The sequence below is a fragment of the Leucoraja erinacea genome, chromosome 6 (assembly GCF_028641065.1).
Source record: "Leucoraja erinacea ecotype New England chromosome 6, Leri_hhj_1, whole genome shotgun sequence".
Taxonomy (NCBI): domain Eukaryota; kingdom Metazoa; phylum Chordata; class Chondrichthyes; order Rajiformes; family Rajidae; genus Leucoraja; species Leucoraja erinaceus.
In genome coordinates this window covers 16370773-16386886 of record NC_073382.1, presented here as the reverse complement: position 1 = coordinate 16386886, position 16114 = coordinate 16370773, and the positions used below count along the sequence as shown (strand labels likewise).

Genomic DNA, 16114 nt, shown 5'->3' with positions numbered 1-16114 from the left:
CAATTTCTGGAACCACTTCCTTAAGTACCCTTGGATGCAGACCACCAGGCCCTGGGGATTTATCAGCCTTCCGTCCCATCAGTCTACCCAACACCATTTCCTGCCTAATGTGAATTTCCTTCAGTTCCTCCGTCACCGTAGATCTTCTGGCCACTAGGCCTACTATATTCTACTATATATGAAGGCTTTTGACAAGGTCCCACATAAGAGATTACTATACAAACTTAAAGCACATGGTATTGGGGGTTCAGTATTGATGTGGATAGAGAACTGGCTGGCACACAGGAAGCAAAGAGTAGGAGTAAACGGGTCCTTTCAGAATGGCAGGCAGTGACTAGTGGGGTACCGCAAGGCTCAGTGCTGGGACCCCAGCTATTTACAATATATATTAATGATCTGTATGAGGGAATTGAATGCAACGTCTCCAAGTTTGCGAATGACACGAAACTGGGGGGCAGTGTTAGCTGTGAGGAGGATGCTAGGAGGCTGCAAGGTGACTTGGATAGGTTGGGTGAGTGGGCAAATGCATGGCAGATGCAGTATAGTGTGGATAAATGTGAGGTTATCCACTTTGGTGGCAAAAACAGGAAAGTAGACTATTATCTATGTTTCTATGGTTCTATCTGAATGGTGGCTGATTAGGAAAAGTGGAGATGCAACGAGACCTGGGTGTCATGGTACACCAGTCATTGAAAGTAGGAATACAGGTGCAGCAGGCAGTGAAGAAAGCAAATGGTATGTTAGCATTCATAGCAAAAGGATTTGAGTATAAGAGCGGGGAGGTTCTACTGCAGTTGTACAGGGTCTTGGTGAGACCACACCTGGAGTATTGCGTACAGTTTTGGTCTCCCAATCTGAGGAAAGACATTCTTGCCATGGAGGGAGTACAGAGAAGGTTCACCAGACTGATTCCTGGGATGGCAGGACTTTCATATGAAGAAAGACTGGATGGACGGCTTGTACACGCTAGAATTCAGAAGATTGAGGGGGGATCTTATAGAAACTTACAAAATTCTTGGGGGGTTGGACAGGCTAGATGCAGGAAGATTGTTCCCGATGTTGGGGAAGTCCAGAACTAGGGTCACAGTTTAAAGATAAGAGGGAGGTCTTTTGGGACTGAGATGAGAAGATCATTTTTTACACAGAGGGTGGTGAATTTGTGGACTTCTCTGCCACAGAAGGTGGTTGAGGCCAGTTCATTGACTATATTTAAGAGGGAGTTAGATGTGGCCCTTGTAGCTAAAGGGATCTGGGGATATTGAGAGAAGGCAGGGATGGGATACTGAGTTGGATGACCAGCCATGATCATATCGAATGGCGGTACAGGCTCGAAGGGACGAATGGCCTACTCCTGCACCTATTTTCTATGTTTCTATTGGGATGGTAACAAGGCACACATATTCTGGAAGGTTGATTAGAAGAAAATAGGTAGTTAGTAATTGCCCAGTGTAAATTCTCTGAAACAGATTTCATTTTTTAATAAATTAATTTGGAAGTCCTGCAGAAATACATTTTTGATGAGTAAGGAGAGTTGGAGTGAACCAATAAGTGTGTAGACTGTGGACTTAATAGACTAGCCTCCCTCTTATCTGCAAATTGTATGATATTTCCATTCGTTATCATCTAAACCACTGCTTGTTTCACTATTTACATCAATTTGAGCCTATTAACCAAGAGAAAGGTATTGTGCTTTTAGCTTGTTTTAATTAGATTCTTTCATTTTAATTCAGTAAGTATACATTTTTTTAAATATTTTGTCTTTACTGTAATATTTTACTTATTATTCCTAAATATTTAACTACCACTTACTTAATGGTCAATACTGAATATGCTTAATAAATTCATTGTCATTTCAATTTGCATTTTTGTTGTTAATTGTACTTGTTTTCCTGTTGCAACTGATATAAATTAATATATAAATTCTGTGTTGTTATTCCTATCAGTGACATTTAAGGTCTTTTTTAACTAAGTTGACATTTTCATCCAATATCGTTGATTCTTTCCCACTTCAGAGTTTGTTTCATAATGTCAGATTTCCTACTTTGTAGTTGATGGCTGATTCAATCCCAAAAAATTTTTTTTAACATGGTTTCTTCGTCTTCTTCGTGCGTCTTCTTCTTCTTGAATTTGGCGTGAATTTGTAGGACAACTTGATCTTATTTGATCTTATTTGATTGTGCAAACCGGCTTGATTGCATTCGTTGAAATAGGGCGGACCATGTGAAGGTTGCAATCTTCCACCCTGGTTTAGTGCTAATGTCCTAATTGCTAAATTGGAGCATGTCAAATTGTAAGTGTCCTTAGCTGTCCTGCACCCTATCTCTCCCCATCACCATGCTTGTGTGTACCTGCCATATGGAGAGGATGAAGTTGATTGAATTAGCTAATTTCATTGAACAGCTTAAAAACTAGCTTGCGTAACTCTGTTCCTGTGTTCCTCAGGACCTAATGTTTATCCCTGAGAAAGGAATTTTGTGTTTTGAGTAGTCTGCACACTCATGTCCATCCATTCCACACTATTGAAATATGATATACCATGATGTTATACTACTGCTTATTTTTGAAATCCTGTACTAAAAATGTACTGGAATTTCACGAGTATTACCCAAAAATCTGTTGCACTGATCATAATCTCTTTGCGTTAAATTTGACGCATAAACCAAATTTTTTAATCTTGTGGCTCAATAAAAGCATAACGTTTTGTTTGTAAGAACTGTGGTTTTAACAAGCCGCTGAAGTTGTGGATAAATAATGCTTGCATTTCTGGAGCCACATGCCATTGAAATATGTGCTAGTTCTCTTGTAATTAGACAATGTTCTGTTGTTCTGTCATGATTGTGACAATGATTATGTTCTGTCAGGAAATTGGATTATTAATCAATACATTATACTTTTGAAATCTTGTTTTTGAATTGTGTTTTTGACTGGTTAATTGTCTAGAAATGATAGTTTAATTCTGTTATGCCTCATTGTCGCCACTCTCAGTGAGTCATGTGACTGTCCCGACAGTTGTATAGAGGTCATCTTCAATTGTTTCAAAGAATGATTCAGCTAACCAGTCAGAACATATAGAGTTTTAAAACTAGATTTTAAATTAACTGTATAATTTTCAAATCAGCCACATAATAGAGGTTAGAAAGAATAATTCAATATTGTGATATTATAATGTCCTGATAAGTGCAACATTTAGATGTGTTCATTCTTAGTTAGCATTCATAGGGTTAAATCATGAAGGAAGTAGGATATAGCTGCTGCCTATTTGACAGAATTTGTGTTGTTTACTTTCCCCACCCCCATTCCGTCATTACCTTCTGTGGTTCCCTTCTGCTCAGCATCTGTAGATGTAAGTGTTCGCAGATGTTTGTGAAATATTGACTGAATTACTGTAAGTCCATTTTCTTCCAGATAAGGGTACTGAATGTTGCGACTGCATTTGTGCCTTTTTGGGAATAGCACCCCTCCTGAACGAACAGGAAGAATCGAGTTAATAGAGGCAGTGCATATTCAGTAGAGCACTGTAGTCTGTAGAGATGAATTCCCAATCAATTTGAAAGCAGGCCTACACAGTACCTCTATATAGCATTAGGCCTGGTCGTATTGGGTTGAAGCATTTTCTGTATTGAGAGCGTAATGTCATCTGGCACACTCAGCCATTTGAAATACATCAGACTATTGGACTGCTGCCCAGAATATTGCTGCAATACATGTTACGATTGGCTGTTCCCTCGATCAAGCATAGTTTCACGAGGGAAGCCAACTCCTTTTTTTAATCTGCAATAGCATGGCTGACTGCAGTATGCTGCCTTGTTAGTACTGCTTCCGTTCTCTTCTCGAGTACATGGAAAATGAAATGATGGCTGTATGTTATTGCGTATGCTGGTTTAAACAGTGAAAGTTACTTTACAGAAGCATGATTTTTGTTTTATTTTTGTTTCCCTCAACAGGTATGTCATGAAAAGTGCCTTTGCTGAAGTCTGTGTTACTTGGAACTGCTTGTAGGTCGGTCTGCTCTCGTGAGCCTTGCTTGCTGCCAATTAGACAAATGTCTGGCCTAACGTGCAACTGAAAACCGAAATCTCTGCTGCATCTGTGGCTGCTGTTTTATCTTAAACTGAACACTACATAAAAAATCTGGAACAACAATCTACTGCAGGAAGAACTAACCAACATATGGAGAGCTTACGCTGAATACAGTAAAATCAATAACAAAGTGAATCAAGCACGATTCATATTCAATCAACTGATGTGATTGCGTCAAAACAACTTTTAATTAAAAGCAATAAAGTGAACGTGTCAGCAGAAATACATTTTCAACTATCATATCGACAAAAAGAAAAAAGGGTTAAATCTCCTCAAACGGAAGGCCGCAGCTCAACCAGTGACCGATCGACTACTTGCTGACTTGACTGTTTTGATGTTGACTAATTCATGGCAAACCAATTTTCGAGCAGCGTTTTATGAAGTGATTATTTTGTTCATGAACATTCAGAAGTATTTTATATATTGAAAAAAATATCTTTTTGTTTTTAATTCTTTTGGCTGCTGCATTTCCCTCAGAATACTGATATTAAGCTGTTCTAAAACACGCTAAAACACTTCGATTTATTATGGCTGTAAACGTTACTCCAGTACGTGATACAAAATGGCTGACATTAGAAGTGTGCAGACAGTTTCAGAGAGGGACATGTTCACGTTCAGACCAGGAATGCAAGTTTGCACATCCACCAAAAAGCTGTCAAGTTGAAAACGGACGAGTTATTGCATGCTTTGATTCTCTCAAGGTAAGATATTTTAACTTCAAGCTTTTCACTGGTGCAGTTTCCAGTATTTTGACACAAGGTCCATTGATCTGATTTGGAGACTCGGGACTCTAACCGTATCTTATTCGTATGAACATATATTAGAATTTGACAAGTTTAACTATAGAACATTGGCACTTTTCAGTGGACTGCTTTAATTATCTTTGAAGGACAGAATAAGAATGTATCTTTTCTTCAAACGTGCCTTGTATGTAGCTTCTGAAAATAGTTTTTAACTACTCTAGGATATTACAGTATCCGATGAAAAATACTTATTTACTATCAATGTTTCATCAAATCCACATATTTATTTTCACAGACCTGAAAAATTGTTTTAAAATATTACATAGAAGCATAGAAACAGAAAATAGGTGCAGGAGTAGGCCATTCGGCCCTTCGAGTCTGCACCGCCATTCGATATGATCATGGCTAATCATCCAACTCATTACAAGCCCTGAAAAGCTACATACATACCTCTTTACCAATTACCTTTCCTCACAATGCTTTTAATCTTTGGACTATTTCCTTAACATTAGAGTATTCAAATTATGCCCAAATTCCCACTCTGCTCATTTCTGTATCCAGAAACCTAGCTCACCCACTGCTAAAAAAAAAAATCTCTCCTATGACATCCTGCACTCCTCCTTGAAAACCTCTCAAGTTATTTCTGAACAGTACTTTCTTACCGCTTTGATTTTCTTTTTCTGTTCTTCTCCACTTAAAAATTTAATGATGGGAAAAGCTCACTCAGAATTACTGTTAACTCCTAATGCTTTCCCCGCACCATAACACCTCTGTTGTTATAGGATTAATGAGTGATTTTCTGACCTCTAACTTTGACACCTTCTTTTATTTAAACAATCACATTTCTATTTTTATTTGCACCTTTGGTGTACCTATCACTCCTTAATCAGAACTATGTGAGTGTAAGTGTAAATAATGCTGAACTTATTGTCATCATTCTCTGGATTTGGCATTTCTATATTTGCCGAAACTCAGACTTCACTATCACAGTTACTACTCAAAAATCTACCCTTGGATGACTACGGCACCTTTATTCCACAACTGATCACTTTCTCAAACAAGATCAACTCTTCCTCTCTCCTCTTACTTATATGTTTTTTTATTTAATTTAAAAAAAAAATTTTTAAATAGTTTTTATTTATGCGTGAAATGTTTAATTTTTTTATGTGCGATGCTCCGGTATTCCCTGGGAAACGTCTTCTCATTTTGCACTGTACCATTGTTGCTTTGCAAGATGACAATAAAAGGATGATAAATATCTTTTGTAGACATCTTCCGCAACCAAAAAGTCCAGTCGAAACAAATATGATGCAGTACCGCTGCATCTGTTCCCATAATAAATTTACCATTTTGTTGCTATCTTGGGTCATGAATATAGAAGTTACTTCTGATGAACACCTACCACTGGTGGTAAAAGGTTTACTTACATGGGCCATTTTGTTTTGGAACTCCCTAACTCCTGTAATTTGGCCTGCCATATCTGTATTTTAAAAAGATCCACCTTGAAATCTATTTTCCTATACAAGCCAACAATTAAACTAACTCATAAACTTATCTCAGTATTCTATCATCTTCCTGCTAGTCTGTAATATATCATGGGATGGACTGATTGGCACGTTTGCATGAAATTTTCAGCCTGTAACCCTCGTCACTGGGCAAATGTCTGATTGGTCTTCCTGAGTTTTAACCCACAGAAAGCAATTGGGCCATATAGAGTCCCCAGTCGCATCCTCAGAACCTAATGGCAGCTGGCAGAAGTATTCACAGATATCTTTAAACTCTTAATCCTCCATTCTGAGTCTCCACCTACTTTAAGAAGCTCACGGTACCCAAGAAAAGCAAGAGCGCATACCTTAATGTCTATTGTCCAGTAGCTCTTTCATCTACCATCATGAAATGTGTTGAGAGGTTGGTCATGGTACGTTATGAGGTTACTGAACGGTCTTCCCATAAGATTGGGTGTAGGCCCGATCTTCCAATCTACCGCCTCGCAGATGTTAGACATTTTCTTTGTAACTCTGATGCTACAATGTTGTAAACTATATTCTGCATTCTGTAATTTTTCTCTTTGCACTACCTGTTGTACTTATGTATGACTTGATTGTACTCATTTATAGTATGATTTGATTTGACTGTATAGCACACAAACAACAGCTTTTCACTGCATCTCAGTATACATGGCTATAACAAACCAATACCAATAAAGTAAAAAGGTGAGAATTTAATGAACCAAGGCAGATGATAAGTGACTCATTGTGTTGGTTAGTCGAAACACTTTTGATAGGATCAGTGAGGTATAAAGATATAGGTAGAAAGTATATTGAAGTCGGGTAGTGCCAGATCACGTTGCAAAACATAAGGAAGTAGAAGAACCTCGTTTATTTTTGCTTTGGTGGACAAATTAAGGATTGCTCCAACGTCAATGTGTTCTTAACTTTTTTTTGCTTGTAGCTTACGGCTTGTGTAATGATGAATAAGAAGGGTAACAATGGGGAAAAGCACAGTTTTTAGTTCATGGCTTTTGATATTTTTAAAACACTGATGTCAAATCCGTCCTGTCTCTATATTCATTTTCAGTCCTTCCAACTTTCCATGATAACTGCATTTGTTGTTATTTTGGCCTGCTGAGCATCCCCTGGTTATAGATACATTATTGTTGGAGACTGTGCCTTTATTGTCAAGGTCCTAAACTCTGGAATTCACTGCTTAATCTTCTTTCTCTTTCATCTTTTAAGATGTTCCTTAAAACATGTTCTTTTCCTAACCCTTTCGATCAAATATTAGAATATCAGCTTGGTGATAAGTTGCAGGATGTTTCATCTGCAAAGTGCCTTAGTCCATTTTACGAGGTCAGAGGCAATAATACATGTGTCAAAATAAACTTGAAGCCTGAATTAGCAGTTTGTTAAACATCAATTGTCTTTTTAGTTCATATGTACCCCTCGGTTATAATATAAAGTGAATTCAACTTCACTGTATTCAAAAGTGGGTTTTCCCCAGGTGCTCCCACTTCCTCACACATTTCAAAGACAGCAGATATCTAGGTTAATTAGCTTCTGTAAATTATCCCTTGCTTGTAGGACAGAACTAGTGTATGGGATCGCTGGTCGGCGTAGACTCGGTGGGCTGATGTGCCTGTTTCCATGCTGTATCTCTAAACTAAACTAAAAGTCTAACAATATAAGTTCTACAATACTACTGCTATTAATACATGAATAGACATCTGAGAAAAGTAATCTGTGAACTATATTTGACTTTGCGCCTAAGCTTGCTGCTCACAGAAAGGTTGGTGTGGGAATGGAAAAGAAAATTAAAATGGCTGGCATCTGGGAGATTCAGATGTCCTTAGCAGTCGGAGCACAGGTGCTTGTCAAAGTGGTTGTCTCGTCTGCGTTTGGCCTCACCAATGTAGAGGAGGTCACAGGAATGCAATGGACAAGATTGGACGAGGTGCAGATGAATATCTGACTGTTTACTTCTCGACATATAGAAGCAGACTTCAGCTGTATACGTTATCTCTTTACAAAGATAAAAAGCCTAGTTTCCCCCCCCCCCTCCTGTTTTTATTGGTAATGAGTTATCCAGCTGTCCTACCCACCATTTTTTCCCAATCCTTTACAGAAAAACACTAACCAGTTATTCATCCAGTTATTCGTAACAGATCTTTCTAGGTAAATTCACAATCCGGTACCTGACATCGAACTAATTGTATGTAAAATGCTTTGGGATAGTTTTGAGATGTGTTACGGCACTTGTGAGTACAAGTTTCTGCTTGTTTCTTTAGCTCTGATTTTGTGACTCACCTTTTCAAACATAAAGCACAGCTTTATAAGATTTTGTAAAGGAACGCGATATAGAAAATCATTTGATTTTTGCTTGATTATGTGCTCAAATAGTGCAAATAGTAATGTTTGATTGTTCCACTCTGCTTCAGTCGAACTGATGTTCAGAAGCAGAGTCCGATCTGCATTCACTTTGGTGCATGTCTTGTGCGTAACACAGAGAATGAATTTCTACCTCTCGTGTCTTAAACTGGATACATTATCAAAGAAAAGTTTGATGGATAAGCAACTCGGTGATAAGTTGTAGGGTATGTTAATAGTTAATACGGTACTTTTTTTTTTTAATGCTTTTTTTGCAATCATTGTCTGCAACCTAATTTTCCAGCCAATAAGTTGCATTGATTGAGAATTTGAATCTTGTTTTAAATTCTGTGACATAAACTTCAGTGACATATTTCACAATTCTTTAAAAGAGCAGTTTTTATTATAATAGTGAATTCTTTTTTTTTTGGAAAAGGAAATAGATTGTCTGAAAAGTGTTATTTTCCAGAGACCTTTTGCATCTTCTGGTCAGCGATAATTGGACTTATCACACTGACGTCTTTGTGAATTCTTGAGTTTGTAAATTAGCTGCTAGGTTTCCTACAACCAATCATAGCTCACTAAAAATAGTTCCTTGGCTGTAAGTTACTTCAGGGCATTCTAAAATTGCAAAAGGGACGACATAAATATTTATCTTTTTCTCTCTCTGTCACTTATTTCAGATACAAGACCTACGCCCCCCCCCCCCCCCCCCCCCCCCCTCCCAATGAAAACTACCATAACACGTTGCTATTTAGACCATTTCTGAAATTGGAGCAGCTTTTGTGTAAAACATTTCAGGAGTTCTATTTCTATTTAAGTTGGCTCACTGTTCTAAGTGGTCTGTCGTACAAAGACATGTCAGCAGGTTGTATTCACCCATTGTTTACTGGAAGGTGATTCAAGTAAAACATTTGTTGGCATGCTTTCTTGAGATGATGCTTTTTATTAATCATTTTAACCAACGTTCACTGACTGATTACTGTCTTGTTTTTGGAAGAGCTAGTAATGTGTCTGATGGATAAGCAACTCGACTAAAGTTTTTGAATATGTTTTTGCATAGTTTCGGGTATGTTATTTACAATCCAGTCATAGTTCTTCATATGTTGTATTTTTCAGGGGGGGGTCTGGGTCCTGGGATTTGTATGCAAAGGTTGAAAAATTAACAAAGACATTTTGTCCTTTTTATATTTTTAACATGTAAAAAGTGGAACAAAATATATTTTAATATTGAGAATAGAATTTAAAGTTTTATTTCTTGTATGAATGTCTCAGAAGCTATGATAAACAACAATTTTGGACTTACTCCCTATTAATGTTGTTAATGGAGAAGGAAGATTGCCAGTATAAAGAGAAGTGGGAGAGGGTGGGACAAGGGGCAATTGGTGTACTGAGATGCGGTATGGGATGGCAGGCAGATGCAGCAAGATGGAAGAGGGGTGGAGTTGTGAGACAGAATCAGGTGGTAGCAGACAAAAAGGCCAATTAAACCAGTTTGGGGTTCGGGGAAGGAAGGGCAAAGTTACAAACAGCTGCTGGAGGGTGAAATGCAGGCAGAACATGATGCTTGATATCGTTCCTGAGGCACAAACCAGAAGAAGATCATCTTCATGGAGTGAGATTCACTGTCTAGAATGAATTGGTCCTGCATTTCAGCGACACCCCTCCAGTGGAATTATTGAGCACCTTATAACTCTTTGGGTCACGCTTAACACAGAACTGGGATCATCAATGCATATGCCCCAACCCTTGAAACTTGAGATAAGGCCAAGGATGACTTATTTTCTGACTTTTAATAAAATCCTGATCTTTGTGGGCAATTTCAGTACCAGAAATGGAAGAGACACAACTAGTAAGGTGAGATCAACAAACAAGGATGGCTATCGTGCAATTCCTAGATACTGCTGCCGTCTGGTTGACCACATCTGCAGCAGTTGTGCAGCCTGAGAGGGAACATTTAACTACCAGGCAGACAGTGAGAGATAAGCTGGTAAATAGGGAAGCCTCAAAGTACATCTCTCAAAATTGTTTTTACAGAAGGTAGTTGAGGCCAGTTCATGGGCTATATTTAAGAGGGAGTTAGATGTGGTCCTTGTGGCTAAAGGGATCAGGGGGTATGGAGAGAAGGCAGGTACAGGATACTGAGTTGGATGATCAGCCATGATCATATTGAATGGCGGTGCAGGTTCGAAGGGCCGAATGGCCTACTCCTGCACCTATTTTCTATGTTTCTATGTTTTTCTGTGTTGGAAAATGCACCCAGAAGCAGGTTCACAGCACATCTGGTGGCTCAGCTGTCCAAGAGAAGAAGAGATAAAGTCCAAGGACAAAACAGTAGGTGGCCCAATGGTGAGGAAAATGGAAAGGTGTTTCTTTGACCGTTGATGTAGTCCATGATAGTGTGGTGCTTCCCTAATGCCAGAGTCAAGAATGCCACAGAACCATTGCAGGACATATTAAAGATGGAGGGTCAGTGGCTGAGGTTCACGCTGGCATTTAGTAAGATGAGGCATGAAGCTTTGCAACTTAAATGCAAGGAGCCAGGTAGCTGATTTAAAGAGCAGGAACTCAAAGGTTGTAATCTTTGAATTACTTCCTGAGTATTGCACGCTAGCCAATAGAGGACAGGGGACTGAGCAGTTGAGTTTGCAGCTGAAGAAGGGGAGCTTTGGATTTCTGTATTACTGGAACTGTTTGTGAGAAAAGTAGAAACTATGCAAGCTGGACAGTTTGCATATGAATTGGAATGGGTCCAACACCCTTGCAGAGGGAGTTGGTTGGAGCTGTTGGATAGGGTTTAACTAACTTGGCAAAGGAATGGGACACAAAATAAGAGTTCAGTAGAGGGTGAGGAACAGTCAAGTATAGAATGGAAAACTAAGTCTCCAGGCACATGGGAGGAATGCAAGGCTGCATCTATTTCAACACACGGAGTAGGCAAAGCAAGGCGGATGAGATGAGGATTGCGAATAACATGTGAGGATATGATATTGCTATTACAGAGATGTGGTTGAAAGATAGGCAGGACTGGCAACATGTACTGGAGTGTGAAGTTTTAAATGGCTTGTGAGTGGTGCGGGTTGTAAAATAGTAGGGATAATCAATCAATCAATTGATTGTATTAATCAAGAAGCCAGCAGTAAGGATGGAAGATATCCCAGAGTGTTGTTCAATTTAGGATGTATGTTGGTGGAACTTGTAAACGAAAAAGGGGGTGGTCACTTTGCACGTGCACTACAAACCTGCAATTAGTCAAGACAAGACAGAAGACCAGATATGTTGGCAAATCGTAGAAAGGTATAAATAATAGTATTTCAGTATATCCTAATATTAATTGAGTTTATCTAAGGCTGATAGTTTTACAATGGGTGGAGTTTTTTAGAGCTGCCAGGAGAAAACTTTTTGAGACACAAAGTAGAAAGTCCCATTGCAGAAGGGGAGGTGCTAGTTCTAATCTGTTGGAATATAGCTGTGCAAATAGAAGGAGTGTCAGCGACCATTACTATGCAAGTTTTAAAATTGTTATGGAGAAAGACTAGGATGGGCTGGAAATTAAGACAAGATTAGGCAAGATTAAGGACAATTCCAAAACATTCTTAAGCATGTTGAAGGCAAGTTAGTGATCAAGGTAAGGGTTGGGCTCATTAGGGATCAGAGTGGCAATGCATGTGGAGCCAGAGGGCATAGATGAGGTCAGAGATTAATATTACTCAACTGTATTCAATGTGGAAGAACATGTTCTAGTTAGATAAGATGGCAGATTTCTAGAACATATTATAGAAGATAAGTATTAGACATATTTTGGGCCTTGCGTGGATAAATCCGCAGAGCCTCATGAGATATATACAATGCCACTGTGGAGGCAAGGAAAACGTTTGGTGGGTATCTGCAACAGAAATGTTCACATTATTTTAGACACAGAAGAGGTTCCAGATAAGGACAGTGAATTTGAACCCTTATATGTTGCTCAGTCATCCTTGCTTAAATCAGTCCGCCTGAACCTACCTTATCTCCCGGTTGCGAAACTCTTTAATTCTCTTTCCCATTCCCACACAGACCTTTCTGACCTAGGTCTCCTCCATTGTCCGAGTGAGGCTAAACACAAATTGGAGGAACAGCATCTCATATTGCACTTGGGCAGTTTACAGCCCAGTGGTATGAATATTGATTTCTCTAACTTTTAGAGAAAGTAACCCCGGCATTCCCTCTCACTCTGCCCCTCCCCCACCCAAGTCACACCAGCTTCTCCCAACAAACAGCTAACAATGGCCTGATTCCTTTATCCTTGTTACTTTTTTGCATATCTTTAATTCATTGTTCTTTATCTCTCTACATCATTGTCTATATCTCTCATTTCCTTTATTGCGAACTAGTCTGAAGAAGGGTCTTGACCCGAAAAGTCACCCATTCCTTCTCTCCAGAGATGCTACCTCTCCTGCTTACTCTAGCTTTTTGTGCCCACAGTCCAATTATCTTTCCGCTTCCCCTGCCCCAGTCTTTCTCCACAGCTCTTCTTCTTCTTGCGAATGGCATGCACAGCCGAAAGTTGTATGACAACTTACTCTATTTTGATCTTACTTGATTGTACACGCCAGGTTGATTGCATTAGTCGAAACAGGGCAGACCACGTGAACAGCTCTGAAGGTTGCTCTTGCCAATACTAATACTTTTGATAATGTTGCACAATGCATCCGAATAAAATAAAGATAACTCAACCTTGATTATGAAGTCCATTGAATAAAGATTTAAAATTAACTATGTTTGGCATACAATTTTCATTTTCCATTCATATTTGACTTTTCTATACTTAATGGTTTGTTGAAATATTTTAATAAGAATTTTCCAGAAGATTTTAATTTATTATATACTGTAAATTAAAAACATAACAATTCCTCATTTTGTAGATTTTTGTGCATTTCCAGTTTAATCATGAATGCATTTTTCATTGTTTCTACCTGTTTTGAACTATATATTAAGCTATTTATCATTAGACACAATTCATATTTTATAGTATCTATCATTGCCTTAAGATATACCAATGTGCCACAGAGAAAATTAAGTATTTCCCGATTATTGGCCCTGTGTTTGTGTAGGGAAACGTGACAGCCTGTTTGAACACTGGTATCACATTGAGAAATGACTGAAAAGCAAATATCTGCGGGGGGAAATCTGTGGGGGGAAAACACAGAAAAGTATTAATCAAGCAGCATCTGTGGGGAGAAAAACCAAAATAGTGTTTGGGATTGATGATCCTCATCAGTTAATGACTGTATAACTTTCCAAATGTTGGTTGAGGGATATATGTAGGCCAGCATTCCCATCCGTACTCTTTGAATGCCACCTTTGGATTCTTGAGTTGATAGACAAGAGCACCACATTCACTGAAATGCTTTTAGTATAGCCTTGACGTATTTATCTGGATTTAATAATTGTAGAATGAGGGTAGAATGTATAAAGTAATGACTGAGAAAATAATACGCTCTTCTAGGTTTGATTGGCACTTGTTAATTCAAGTAGATTGTTCAAATATTCTCCAGGCTGGCTTTGTGCTCCATTTTCCATTAATGAGGTCATCTAAAGCTCTGCTACCCTAATTGTAACTCGCCAAATCTGGTTTATCCATCATTCATGTGACTCCCAGTCCAGCAATGCATTTCTTAAAATGGTTTCAAATCTCTTCTGTTTTGTCCCTTCCTATGATTTGTGTTTCTGTAATCATTAGTGCTCTAGTTCTGCCCTCTTGAAGGTCCCTGAATTTAATCATTCCATGTAGAAATAAGGAACTATAGATGCTAGTTTACGAAAAGTGACACAAAGTGCTGGAGTAACTCAGTAGGTCAGGCATCATCTCTGGAGAACATTGATACAGTGCATTCAGAAAGTATTCAGACCCCTTCACTTTTTCCACATTTTGTTACGTTACAGCCTTATTTTAAAATGGATTAAATTATTTTTTTATCATCAATCTACACACAATACCCCAGAATGAAGAAACGAAAACAGGTGTTTAGAAATTTTTGCAAAGTAACTAAAAAGAAATAACTGAAATATCACATTTACATAAGTATTCAGACCCTTTACCATGATACTCAAAATTGAGCATAGGTTCATCCAGTTTCCAATGATTATCCTTGAGATGTTTCTACAACTTGATTGGAATCCACCAGTGGGAAATTAAATTGATTGGAGATGATTTGGAAAGGCACACACCTGTCTATATAAGGTCCCACAGTTGACTGTGCATGTCAGAGCAAAAACCAAGCCATGAAGATGAAGGAATTGTCCGTAGACCTCCTAGACAGGATTGTGTCGAGACACAGATCTGGGGAAGGGTACAAAACAATTTCTGCAACATTGCAGGTCCCGAAGAGCACAGCGGCCTCCGTCATTCTTAAATGGAAGAACTTTGGAATCACCAGGACTCTTCATAGAGCTGGCCGCCCGGCTAAACTGAGCAAACGGGGGAGAAGGGCCTTGGTCAGGGAGGTGACTAAGAACCTGATGGTCACTCTGACAGAGCTCCAGAGTTCCTCTGAGGGATTGGAGAACCTTCCAGAAGGACAACTATGTCTGCAGCACTCCACAAATTAGGCCTTTATGGTAGAGTGGCCAGACGAAAGCCACTCCTCAGTAAAAGGCACGTGACAGCCCGCTTGGAGTTTGCCAAAAGGCATGAGAAACAAGATTCTCTGGTCTGATGAAACCAAGATTGAACTCGTTGGCCTGAATGCCAAGCGTCACGTCTGGAGGAAATCAGACACCACTCATCCCTGGCCAATACCATACCTACGGTGAGGCATGGTGGTGGCAGCATTATGCTGTGGGAGTGTTTTTCAGCGGCAGGAACTGGGAGACTAGTCAGGATCGAGGGAAAGGGTGACTGGAGCAAAGTACAGAGAGATCCTTGATGAAAACCTGCTCCAGAGCATTCTGGATCTCAGATGGGACTAGGGGAAAATAAGTGTTCGGCACGGATTTGAAAGGTCGAGATGGCCTGTTTTCCATGATGTAATTGTTATATGGTTATATTAACCATATAACCATATAACAATTACAGCACGGAAACAGGCCATCTCGGCCCTACAAGTCCATGCCGAACAAAATTTTTTCCTCTTAGTCCCACCTGCCTGCACTCGTACCATAACCCTCCATTCCCTTCTCATCCATATGCCTATCCAATTTATTTTTAAATGATACCAATGAACCTGCCTCCACCACTTCCACTGGGAGCTCATTCCATACCGCCACCACTCTTTGCGTAAAGAAGTTCCCCCTCATATTACCCCTAAACTTCTGTCCCTTAATTCTGAAGTCATGTCCTCTTGTTTGAATCTTCCCTATTCTCAAAGGGAAAAGCTTGTCCACATCAACTCTGTCTATCCCTCTCATCATTTTAAAGATATTGGAGCGGAGGTTCACCTTCCAACA

The 16114-nt window shown here is 39.1% G+C and overlaps 1 protein-coding gene across 11 annotated transcripts in view; it reads left to right on the top strand.

Moving 5' to 3' along the window:
* mbnl2 (muscleblind-like splicing regulator 2) overlaps positions 1–16114 on the top strand; it is a 145710-nt gene that overhangs the window by 62725 nt on the left and 66871 nt on the right. For 9 of the 11 annotated variants that reach the window (XR_008723589.1, XM_055636686.1, XM_055636687.1 and 6 more), the window contains exon 2: positions 3945–4781. Coding sequence is in view for 10 of the 11 variants with exons in the window: in XM_055636686.1 (XP_055492661.1) it covers positions 4608–4781 (174 nt within the window). In the remaining variant the exon portion in view is untranslated. Of the gene's footprint in view, positions 1–3364; positions 3386–3481; positions 3807–3944; positions 4782–16114 lie in introns of those variants that run through there. The other 2 variants (XM_055636683.1, XM_055636682.1) reach the window with 2 other exon arrangements.